The 13,200-nt window shown below is 36.8% G+C and overlaps 1 protein-coding gene across 1 annotated transcript in view; it reads left to right on the forward strand.

The window, feature by feature from the left end:
• LRGUK (leucine-rich repeats and guanylate kinase domain containing) overlaps positions 1-13,200 on the forward strand; it is a 97,423-nt gene that overhangs the window by 20,377 nt on the left and 63,846 nt on the right. Inside the window, 2 exon segments of the mRNA XM_012650606.1 lie at positions 4,049-4,186; positions 8,268-8,411. Of these exon segments, the coding sequence (XP_012506060.1) occupies positions 4,049-4,186; positions 8,268-8,411 (282 nt within the window).

Raw genomic sequence — 13,200 nt, forward strand, 5'->3', positions numbered from 1 at the left:
TTAAAGTGAGTCTAGTCTTCTGAATCCTATTGTTTTTTCCCATGCTTTAATTCATTGAGTAATTACTACTTTTATCATATAGCTATTTAAACTGTATGCATGTTTCATTTCTTAGAGAGATTCACTCTTACAGTGAAGAACATTTTTCACTGGTAAGGTGATATAGATCTTTCAGGATTGGTTTTGATTAAAGCCATCATTGCAACTCTCTCCACTAAGAAAATTGTGATGGATTTCCTACTTATTTCTCAGTAACTGTTTTCTATACACCTGAACCATATTTTATGATTGTAGACAAATGAATAAGATCGAACACTGAACTAGTGAATAATTCATGTCAAGCATTGTGAACTACTGACAGCATCGCCAAAATATAAAAATATATTGTTGGGCTTTTCCCTGGTTGCAAAGTTATGCTCAAGTGCCACAGGGTTCCTTCATTCAGTTTCCACAAGGATCTCAAATTCCGCTGTAAAATATTTATTCACTGAATCGTAAAAGTTTAGAGCTGGAATGCAGTATGATGATTTTGAGTTCTTTGAGTTTCTTTCTCTTGATAGTGGTCTTTTAAAATTAAAATATACCTAAGAGTATTAACCCAGTAAGCTAATTCATTATAGTAGTTTAGTGATTTATCAGATTATATTTCTTCTTATTGGGAAGTCCTGAGACTTATGAAAGAATATGAAAGGATAATGTTAGGAGGAAAGGCAAGTAATGTTTCATGAAAGTTCTTAAGAAAATAGGAAATTGAGGAGATAAAGGTATTCTTGGAGGCCAGCCGTGAACTCAGAGTTCTATATGGCCTAGTCCTGTACAGTGACCGTCAGCATTGCTGCCAGGCACGTGTAATGTTACCATGGGAGCAATTAGGGGGAAAAAGCTGCTGTGTCACTGTAAAAAATACTCTTTACTCAAGAGCTGGATTAATTTATAGTGCCTGAAATTCCTTGAAATTTAAAGGAAAGTGACAAGTTGGGAAATAGGAGACAATTTTTCTGAAATGAGCATATTTCTCAACAGAGATGTTCAGTCAATTCCTGACCCTGTGCTACAACATTGGGAGTGGCAGTCATACCTGCAGAAAGCATGGCAGTGACTGCAGTGAAGCACCTCTACCGCTCCCGCTTTTTGCCCTTGCAATGCTAATTTCAGAAAACATGACTAGCTGTAGTAGTCACAGCTAGATGTACCAAGAGAACTGTGGTTAGCCTCTAATGTCTTGGAAAATTGCTGTAGACACAATAAACAAGCTTTTCTTTTCAGTTCCTGATGTATCTCTTGATAGTTTCAGGATCCCTGTTTTCTAGTTTTCTGATCCTCACCTGCTTCCCATGGGAATGCTTCCTGTCCCAGCTACCCACAAGCATCTGTCTACTCTGCCACCATTCCGAGTATCTTCATCTTGGTTGGAGTAGAGCATCCAAGACACTAATATTCCTGAAATAGGACTTAAACGCTATTGCTCTCTTGGCTAAACTGAGACAGATGGCCATGTGAAGTTTTCCTTGCCTAGTCTTTGTTGCCAAAGGTTGCCTGCTCCCAGGGGTATTTTATTTCATTGATGGCTGTGTGAGATAGTTTAATCTCCTATTTCCTGTATTCACATTCATTTTGCATTACAGTCTATATTGACAAAGATCTGGTCTTTGTTCTAGTTCCAGAATAATTATTTAAACAGTCCCCAAAAAATGGGGGCAGAAAAGATAGTATTTGTGAGCATAAATGTGTATCTGTAGGGCTATTCTGACAGGGAGGTTTATGGCAATAGATTTAAAAATTCATATTGTCAAAAAATGGAACTGTGCTTCAGTCCAAGGATTGAACCTGAAACCAATGTGGAAAACCTAGGAATTTCTGGTATCCTTATTTACTTCTTTCTCTGGCCTAGATCTTTGTAGATTGAATCCCAGCCTTGAATCTTGCATTTCCATACTATTGTCCATGAGGTAGAGGGCATGATTCCTTAGCCTCACGTGATTGTAATTTAGTAATGGTATAAATGCCTTATAATCATGAGATGGTTTATGGTTTGTGTAGCTCATTCACACCCATTTTCTAATTTTTTTCCCATAGTCTAACTTTTGGCCCTAACAGCAACCTGGTGTTATCTCTGCTTTATAAATGAAAGATCTAGCAAGTAGTAGAGTTAGGATAATTACAAATAATTATGAAGCAAAATATGTGTTTTTGTGATATTTATGATCCATTCCTTCATCTTAAAAAATTTCTTTGAGTCTCTGATTGGTGGAAGGAGAGAGCTGGAGGTTCGAGGTTGATCAGAAAAGGTTTTGAGGAAGAAGAAATGGTTTGTTTAGCGTGGAGACCAAGAAGTGGAATTCCTGTGGCATATTTACAACTATGATAGACATTGCCAATGCCTGCAAAGTGACTGTATCATAATGAAAGCTCTCACCCAGTAGCAGAAAAGTAAATGTTCTTTAAAACCTTGTACTTTAAAATGTTTGCTAAGCTGATGGATAAAGAATGGCGTCTTATCTTAATTTGCATTCTTCTGACTACAGATGAAAAGGAACATCTTTTCATATGTTTATTAGCACTTGGATTTGCTCTTCTGGAAATTGCCTGGACATATTCTTTGTCCATTTTCTATTGGGTTGTCTTTTTCCTATTGATTTATTGTCACTTTTAATGTATTCTAGGTAATAATCCTTTGTGTACTATGTATATTACGAATATGTTCTCCTAGTCTATCACTTTTACTTATTCATGTAATTAAAAAGTAATAAAAATAATAAGAAAATGAGAGTTACCTGTCAAAAAGCAATATTTAAGATATTGGTTTAATGTTAATTAAAAAAAAAAGAAAAGGAAAAAAGTGGAATTTGGAGTTAAGTCCTGAAGAATGGTTATGGTTTAGAAAGGCGTAGAAAGCAATATGATAAGAAGTTCCCGGTACATTCCAGATCTATTGAGAGGACTGACCTGGCAGAAATAGAGAATTCTCATTGGATTATAATGGGGACGAAATTGGATAAATAGGTTTTGCTTATAGTGAGGGGCCTTAAATGCCAGCATGAAGAATTTGGAATTCATCCTATGACAATTTTTTAATTGAAAGATGATATCCAATCAATATTTTCAAAAAATTAACCTGACTATAGTGTATCAGGTGACATGAGGGCAGGAAGCAGTAGATAATTATAGGTACATTAATGAATAAAAGTGAATAAAAAGGAAGAGAATAATTAAGGAGATGTTTTAAAGCAAAATGTGCCAGATCTGCAGGTTATGAGTGGCTGAGAAATGGCGATGTCATAGGTTACTTGAGAGGGAAAACTGAGCTTTGATGGGGAAATGACATTAAATCCTGGAAACTGGTCAGAGTGAGGACAGAGAGATGGGTAGAGTTGGTGACTTTGAGATTGTGGTTTTAGGTGAGGACATGGATGGAACAGAGAAGATTGGTTAAAATTTTAGAAATAAATGAAAACTTAATTAACAGATGAGGAAATGAAGGCAGAGTTTAAGCCTGATTTTTTTTTTTAAAGGGAGAAGAAAAGCCAATATAGATAGAAAGAAAGGGCTGTTCCTCTGTATAACAGGGTATTGGTCACTTGCTGCTGTTGACATCTCCCAGGCTGTTACCCTAGTTAGGAGGATGATAAAGCTTGGTATGTGTTGCCTCTACAGGGCCTCCCTGTATTCAGAAGTCCTGCCTGTGCGAAAGCACATGAGTTTCTCATGGGGACAATTAACTAATCAAGAGAAAATAATACACTGCCAAGGAGGCAACTATGATCCACTGTGGTTTTTCTTTCCATACAGATTAAATGAGTCACATATGAATGCAAATACAACCAAGTATACTCAAAAGCTACACCTTTAACAAAAGTTTTTTTCATATGGCATATAACATAACATAACACATTCTATAAGAAAAAATATATTTCAGGATTAATGTTTATCTTATATTGGATCTATAACACTTCTGTATTTAAGCTGTGGTCTGATTTGTCTAGTGATGATTTAACACTGATTCTTTTTTCCTTCAAAATGTTTTTAATAACATTTTCCTTAAACGTAGTCATGGTATATAGGCAATGAGATAGAAGAAATCAGTGGCCTGGAGATGTGCAACAGTCTAACTCACCTCAGTTTGGCCAACAACAAGATCATGACAATTGATGGCTTAAACACATTACCAATCAAAATACTTTGTCTGGTGAGTCTAACGAAATGTTATTCTTGGAAATAATAGTTAATGTTTTAGTAAATATGTAAATTATGACTTTTTAGGATTTTTCAATTATATAAAGAGCTAATTCCTCCATGAAATATTATTATCTTCAGCTTTGTTTGCTTCTTTCTATATCTATGTGTGTGCATATGTGTGTGTGTGAGAGAGAGAGAGATATCAATATTTCATGCTGAAGTAAAATGATTTTCTAATTTGGTATCCAAATGTAATTTTTTAAAAGATTGGCTTTTTACACTGGAAAGGAAGATATACTTTTAGCAAGTATTTAAAAATATATTTTATAATATCTTACTGGTGAAAATATTTAAGCATAATATTTATTGCTGTTAACACTTTATTGCTTTCAAGTGAACCATAAGATGTTTTCTGGGCACAGAATTTTGGCAGTTCTTTTATATTAATACACACTAGTCTCCCAGTTTAGAAAAATCAGAAATAGTGCTGAGAATAAATGAACAATTCCAATCAGAGAGTTTAAAGTTATTTTTTCCCATGGAGAATACTCTCACGCTATGTGATACACTGTGTGACTCTGACTCAATGAAAATAGAGATCGTTTACAAAAAACCAGCAGGTCACAATAGTCCCAAAGATAGATACAGTATTTTAAAAATAACAATATAGCTCACTAATTTGGGGGCTGGTAATATTGTTTGTGGAATATCCAGGATTCTTTCTTCTCCCTTTCTTCCTCCCTCTACTTCTTACCCTTGCATGGCTTTGCCATTCCTCATTGCATCAGTCAGAGGGTGGGCAGGAACGATGTCAAGCCATTGGCTTGTAGCTTATTAATATGGTGCATGAACTATCCCACTGGAGGGTGTCGAACTGTTGTTTGAAACAACATCTTGTGTTATCTGCAGATTTTTTGACATTTACAATATACTATTCTTGTTTTATTTAACAGCAGATCATTGAAGGTTGGCTGTGTGTTAATTTTTCTTTCCCTGAGCTTAGAGCTCAAAGTGTTTTTTACAACCCTTCTATCTCCACGGTGAGTTAGATGAGAGTACTGGAAACTCAGTCCCAAGGATGGAACTGAGGCACGGAAAGGTTTAATAATTTTCCTGAGCTTTCATGCTTTCTGCTCACTAAGGCATGTTAGCAAAGCATAAATGAAAATGAGTTTGATAAATTGGCTTGAAAATTTTAAAATTAGAAAAGAAAGTAACATTTTCAAATCATGATAATCTGAAGGATTATTGGCAGCATGTACTATTCATTTTGTAGTTTGCTAGAACCTTATCCTGTTCTTTATATATCTTCTCCATATTGATGTTCCCATTAATTTTAAGTGGAGCATGGTAAGTGCAAAGAGATATGGGGGTGTGCTTAAGGGAATGAGAATGAGCTTATTATTAAGAATAATAACACATAGCACTTTCATCCTAAGAGTTTGTTTCTATAACTAAGTAATCCATGTTGACAGTTCTATCTCAAGTAGCCTTTAGAAAAAGCATAAAATGCTTATTTTTCCCTACAAATAGATTTGGTGGATTGTTCTCAATCCCTGCCCCCCATTACTCATGATGAACTAAAAAATCCAGAATATGCTGTCATTCATTCTCCTTAAAATATTGAGAATAAGATTTTCTTTTCCAAATTTTAATTAAATCTATAAAATAAAATGATACACATTTGTTTCAACAGTTTTTAATGCTTTTGTTTTTAACTCCTGGAATCAGAAAGCCAATTGCTTCAGTTACTCTTGAAAATAATTCATTTTACAATTTAGTGAAAGCAGAATAATCACTGTACAAACCAACTGTTAATTCTTGAACTTGTATGATAGATTTAAGGGAGAACTGTGGTTCACTAAGGGGCTGTTCTGTTGCCCAGCATCTTAGCAAGTAATGACAATGCATTCCACACTTCAAAATTCATTTTGTCATTATAAGAGCTGCTTGTTTTTTTTTTCCTCCCAAATTGGTAGATTAAGAAGGTTTCCAATTTCATTTATTTAAGAAAATAGCTTCTCTCTAAAAGTCTTTTCCCTGCTAATCATTATAAAATAATCAGGAAGAACTGTTCGTGAAGAAGCTGGCTATTAGGAGTGGTGCATCAGGTTTTCAGCATTGGATAAAGGGTTTAACTAGATGATTTTCAATTCAAAAATTCTGTGATTCTGAAATTTTCTCAGTTCTGTTTTCTTTTATGACGACAGGCTATCTAATTAAACTTTTCTATGCCTCACTCAATTTATATCGTCTAACACTTTGAAAGCTGTCAGAGACACTGTAAAGAAGAATTACAGTCTATCTACCACTTCAAAGTTCTTTGGGAAAAAGTGTATTGTATATAAATTTGATATGTGGGCATATTTTGAATAGGATATTGAGATCTTATTGCAATATATTAAATTAATAAGGGTATGATGTTAGGTTTAGTGTAGTTTTTCTTTCCCTTTTCTGTTATACTTTCTATGACTTTTTTGAATGCTGAACAGAAGGAAATTTGACTTTACTTTGGCAAATGGATTATAAAAATTTTTCCTATTTATTTTGGAATTTTTCAAGTGTATATACAAATAAAAAGAATAGCATGATAAGCCCTCATATGCTATCACACAGCTTTGTAGATTATCAATATTCTATAATATTAAAATGTTTTAAAGAGCCATAGAATTATACTAATGAACACAAACCTTGCTCATTATCGAAGTGAGATTTCGTTTTAAAAAGTAGAATCAAAATGAGCTCTTGCTATTAAATGTACCAGGGAAAATATTGTAGATGGAAGAGAATAATATAATTTTTCAGTTCTTAAATGCTTATTAAAAGTTTTAAAAGTTTAAGAATGGGTACTACATGACATTAGTTGAAACCTCAAAATTACCCTTCATCATGATTCTCAACTCAAACTGAAAATTTAATTTTACTATGGCATTTTCTTATACCTCAAAGCTAAGGAACCCAAGGAATGTTAAGTATGTTGGAAAATGTACAAGAAAATGCAAATTATTGTTATTATTCTTATTTGTTGTGGGTACATGGGAGGTTGGGAAAGAAGCCAACATTTGAGTCTTAAATTTTTGTTCTATTCTCATTGTCTAAGAAGATGCTTATGCGTGAATTACTTAAAAACTTAATTTATCTACTGTCATATAACAAGTCACCCCAGTTGTTTTGACTTGGAGAAATAACCATTTTATTAGCTAACAGTTGTGCAATCTGAGCTGGGTTCTGCTGGGTGGTTCTTCCACTAGGCTTGCTGCCTTCAACTGGCATATTGGTTGGGAGCTTGACTCAGTTGGGAGGCTGGGATGGCTGGGTTTTTCCCTCTATTTAGTCTCAGGCCTTCTCTCCATGTGTTTTCTTTTCAGGCAGCCTCTCCACAAGTTCTGTTCAACAGAGTAACTGCAGTTCTTACATGGTAGCTCAGGCTCCCAAGACACGAAAGCAGAAGCCGTCAGGCCTTCATAAGTCTTAGGCTTGGAACTGGCATACTTCTGCCATATTCTTTTGGTTAAGGCAAGCTTAGATCCAGCCTAGATTTAAGAGGGGGGAACTGCACAAGAGCATGAATAACCGGAGGCATGGCTAATTGCAGGCCACCAGGGTAACAGACTACTACGGCCCTTGTGATATGAAGTGATTATATTTAGAATGTTTCTGAAAGCAAAATGTATGTGGGAAGTAAAATATTGAAGTGGCTCATTGTGATGGTGATGAAAGAATTGCACTAAATTTATATTTCTAAAAGATAATCATGGAGTTATGCTGCCATTAGGCTTTATGTGTGAAGTGTTAAAAGGTTATACTACTACCTTTTGTCTTTCTAACTGATTTGAATACTCAACTTGCTTTAAAGTTTAACAAAAATATTATATTCTGAGTCTTTCAGCTGAAAAACTGGGATTTTTTTCTGGGGGTGTGTGTGTATGTGTTTGGGGAAGTGAATGATGGAAATCGGGTTGTAGGGGAGGGACAAGAATGCCTTATTGATTTTTTGAGAAATTTTGGGAAGTATCCAAAATGAAAACTTGCCATTACAACTTTTCCTGTGAGAGGCCTTTAAGACATTAACTATATTTTGTCTATTTTAGAGCAATAACAACATTGAGAAGATCATGGGTTTGGAGCATCTGAAAGCCCTGCAGAACCTGGATCTGTCCCACAATCAGATAAGCAGCCTCCAAGGCTTAGAGAATCATGACCTCCTGGAGGTGCTCAACCTGGAGGATAATAAGGTAGTGTTGTGCTTCCTATGTCTCAGTGTCTACATAGGAGGACATTTTAGAGACTCAGCACAAACACCCCATTATTGGTTTCTCAAGGGTAGTCACATTAAATGCTATCTTAGAGATGTTAGTCTAGCAAACTTCCTAGAGCAATAGTTGCAAAAGGACTGTTTTTTAAAAATAAATACTTACAATTCTTCATTTTTGAAAATTGGATGATTCCTAATTACATTGTTTTAAAGGTTTAAACTGCAACCACGTGTGCATGATTTTCTGAAGTAGATGCGTTCATGTGAAATTTTGTGTAGGAAGTTGGCATTAGGAGAGTCTGAAATGTCAGAGTAAGGAGATTGGAGGTCTAAGAGTAGCCACAGGCTAGTGTTGCTACCATTTAGAGAAAATACTGGGGCCCCAGTGGTGGGGGGTTTTGGGGAGATGTTGGTTAAAAGGCAGCAAATTTGAGTTAGACAGGAGGAATAATTTCAAGAGGGCTATTGTACAGCATGTGATTATAGTTAATAAAAATATATTGTATTTCAGAAAAATACTTAGAGAGTAGATTTTAAACATTCTTGCCACAAAAAAGATAACTTTGTGCATATGTTAATTAGCTAGGTTTAGCCATCCTACAATATGTATATATTTCAAAACATCATATTGTACACAATAAATACATATGATTTTATCTGTCAACTTAAAAAGAATAAAAAAATTTAAAAATGCAAATACCTAGGAAAGGCTTAAACTATTAAAAATAAAGAGAACGCAGGAAGTAAATTCTTATATCCTGTTGGTAATAACAGTGTATGTTCCCAATCTGCGTGATTAAGTTGAAGGTCAGACTTATTCAAATTTTTCATGTCTGGCTAATGTACACTTTACTTCAAAAATTAAATACATTGGCTTTCATTCTTAATTACATTTTATTTTTACTAAAGCATCTGGGCTCCTAATCATGATATATTAAGTTGGCACCTATAGCTGATTTGTTATGCAATAGGTCTACAAAGTGATTTTATTTATATTGAGTACCTTATCACATTTTGGGGGGAAAGATTTCATAAGGAAGTTGAATGTTTAATTCTTCTTGAAAATGAAAACTTGGGCTGACACTGAAAGAGGCAGTCCGTGCTGGCTGGAGCGAGATGTGGCGTTGTGGAGACCTTGTCCTGTTCTGCTGTAATGGTACTTACCAGTTTTGTCTGATGGCTCTTTCTCCACCAAACTCCCATCATCTGTTAGGCTACTAAAAATCAAAAAAAAGTCAGTCATTATGTGTAGGAATAAGTGAAATTTTAATCACAGACAAAATTGTTATTTTCATTCTCACTTGACTTGTATATCAAATTGTTTTGGCAACTTCTCAAGTTAATTAATTCTGGCAGATACCCTTTGATGCCTGTGCTGTGTGTCTTAGGAAGGCAGCACAGTCTCTGTTTCATGTGGTTTTATGTCCTTTTCCCGCACTTGCCATTAAAGACTAAGAAAATTGCCTACTTGCAATGTTTCTTACATATATACAGGGAGTGTTGGAAAGGTGGAATGCACTCATTAAATCCCAACTTGATGCATCTCAGGATTTAGGAAAGGGAGTAATGGTAATGATAATTATAACAATTACAGGCATAAAATAATCTAGAGATATTCCCTGAGTACATATGCACCAGCTATTGTTCTAAGCACTTTACTTACTTAATCTTCCTTATAACCCTATTATTAACGCCATTTTACAAATGAAGAAACTGGGGCACAGAGAGGTTAAGTAACTTGCCCAAAGTTATAGATCTAGCAAGTAGCAGAGCCAGGATTCAAATATAGAATATTTTGCCTCCAGAGTCAATGTTCTTAACCTGTGCAGGATAATATAGTAAATGAAGTGCTAATGGACCTTCCTTCTGAAAAGGGTGTGGTGTGATGCTCCAAAACAGTGCTTTCTCATCCAAACCTAACGTGAGCCACAGATATAATTTAAAGTTCTCGAATAGGCACAATAAAAAGATACAAAGAAACAGGCAAAATTAATTTTGGCAATATATTTTACTTAATCCAGTATATCCAAAATATTATCAGTTCAACATGTCATCTACATACAAAATTATTGGTGAGATCTTTTACCTTCTACTGTTTCATGCTAAGTTTTTGACATCTGGTGTGTGTTTTACACATCTCAGTTCATCTGGCCACATTTCCAGTGCTCAGTAGCCACATGTGGCTAGTAACTACCATATTAGATAGCACAGGTCTAAAAACACCTCACAAATGGTATATTGTTCTCTTCCATTTCAAGAGACTTTTTAAATTGCATTTGAAAAAATTTGAAGAAAAAAGGGATATCATTAAGTGAAGAAAGTGGTTTATAACTTTCAAATGTTAAAGAGGCTCTGTTAAAAAAAAAGTGGCCACGTGTCCCAAAGGGGGATCCTTTGGAAACGATTATGTCTGTAACAATAACATAATTCCCTGGCGCCCCGCAGAGCAGGTTGGGGAGCAACTGACAGTACTTTGAAATATTCTTTCAGCCATCCAAAGAGTTCCTCAGAGATTTTTCCAGGACTACTGAGAATACTATGTATCAGGGATGGAAAATTTATCGTTTAACAGAAACATAACTTCTGCTTCCCATATGATTCATTTGATATTAGAAATATTGTTTTATTTGTAGCACTTTCATCCATATTAGACACTTGGGTTTAGCTGTTGAAACATTGTAACACCTACATGTGATTATTTGAACATCTCCCTTAAGGTCATTTGCAAATGTTTACCATCAGCTGGTGATTTGGGGACCTTAGTTACTCTCTACACAGTAGTCCTTGTTAGATTTTAAATCATTTCCATTGTTTAAAGAGTATCCCAAACTGTTAACTCCATTATAACCTTAGTCCTTTCTTCTAGTAGCAAGATACTGGTCTGGGAGTGACTTGGAGAACGCAGTTCTACTTCTCTGAGGCTCAGCATCATTATTTCACAGTGTTTGTTCCCAACGACCTTTCTGAGGTTTTTTTTTAATGGATTAACAAGGGTAATACTCATAAAGCAATAAGAGCAACTTAAATCCTAAGTAACAATAGCTCTCCTCCCAGAGCTCCCAATCTGTTCGTTTTTTGCAGTGCTCTGGCCTTTCCTTCTAAATCATTCTCCCTGAATGCTGACGGAGATAACGGCAGCTGGAGACCATTATCCTACTCTTCATATTTTTGAGGCTTTCTATAGATGGGCAGTTCTTAGAAGAGGACTTCTTGCTTCTTGTTCAGAGACAGATGCCATTTAATGTCTTAGGCAAGCAATCCATGAGCATTATCCCCATCGTCATTGGACCCTGGCTCACACTTCCGTTCATATATGTGAGCAAAAGGAATTTTGGGGGAATTGAACACAATCCGCCTTCTAAGTGAACTTAATTTCTCTCAGGATTTCAGTTTGTTAGCCCTGTAAAGAGAGGGGTTGAACTACATGATTCATTGAGGAACCTAGGGCTTCCAGAGGCTGACAACATTGACGCAGAGGCAGCCGGGCCTGGGGATAGGAGATGCTGGCATGATCAGGTTTCCCGCTAAAATCAGTCTCCCTCCACCTTGCCAAGGTGCCCCTGCCATGGGATGCAGGCAGAAAGGAAGCCCTGTTGGAGATCTTTGGGCTCTTTACATCCAGAGAGGATTGCCAAGGCAGGGTAGACTGATCTGCTCAGCAACTGCTCTCTTGGGATAGCCTTGGCTCTCTGCAGAGAGTGCTGAGGGGTGTACACTTTGAGCCCAGGTCCTAATGCTGCCTCATCACTTTTCTAAATACTTTTTGAACTATCAGACTAAGGCCAATGTGGTCCCTAGCTTAATGCCTACCTCATGGTGATGGACTTGGCCTGCTTCTTGGTGCCCTGGCCCCATGGCGATGAAGGCAGCCTGCACAGCTGGGTGTGCTTGCCTTGCTTGAGCACTGGCTAGCTGATCAGAGTGCAGGCTGTTGACCCTGACACCATGTGTGCTGTAGCCATCTGACTTGGTTAGGCCAGCAGTGCAGACAGGGGGACTGTTACAGCCAGTTCACGTGACTGGGGACAGAGACCAGCCCTCCCCGGGGGCAGCTGGTGGAATGAAGCTCTCTTGCAGAAGGGGGTTGGAATGCCAAGTGGTGGGCATTTTCTTCTGATCCTCATACAGACCAACCTTACTTCCACCCTAGGAGCTATGTAACATCTGATGTCTCTGCTAGAAGATTTTCCCCAAATTTTCAAAAAAATTCTCTCCTTCATTTCATTTAAGTTTCTCTCTAACCTTCACAAAAAGGCCACTCCAGCACCCCTCGCAATTTCCTTTATCCCCTCACACTCCTTCACTCATCATTAGTACTTGCTACTGCCTGAGATCATGTCATGTCACGTATTCTACGAGTTCATTGTCTTTCCCACTAGAATGTAGACTTCACAAGCTCAGGAACTTATCTTGTTCCCTTTGTGCAGTGCCTGGCACTTAAGAACTGTGTGCAGCTCATAGCTGGCACTGAAGAATATCTGTTGACTGAGTACATGGCCCTTGGGAGCCCTCAGGAGTGCCCAGATTTGCCTCTTTCTGTCAAGTGCTCTGTTGGTGTTTAAGGTGCCCGTGATAAGATCTGGAGTGGTTGTGTGTAAGAAATGGGGCTCGAGTGTTTCCCTACTGGATGGAGAGAGGGGACAGAGTGGAGATCTGAGGAACTGTTTGGTCTGAGGTGACGAGGGCCTTAAACCAGGCAGTGGTAGTGAGGAAGAAGGAAAGCTGAGGTCCACAGGTGTTTCTGAGGTATAAATATAAATATAAAAATA

Source organism: Propithecus coquereli, unplaced genomic scaffold, assembly GCF_000956105.1.
Source record: "Propithecus coquereli isolate 6110/MARCELLA unplaced genomic scaffold, Pcoq_1.0 Scaffold335, whole genome shotgun sequence".
Taxonomy (NCBI): Eukaryota; Metazoa; Chordata; class Mammalia; order Primates; family Indriidae; genus Propithecus; species Propithecus coquereli.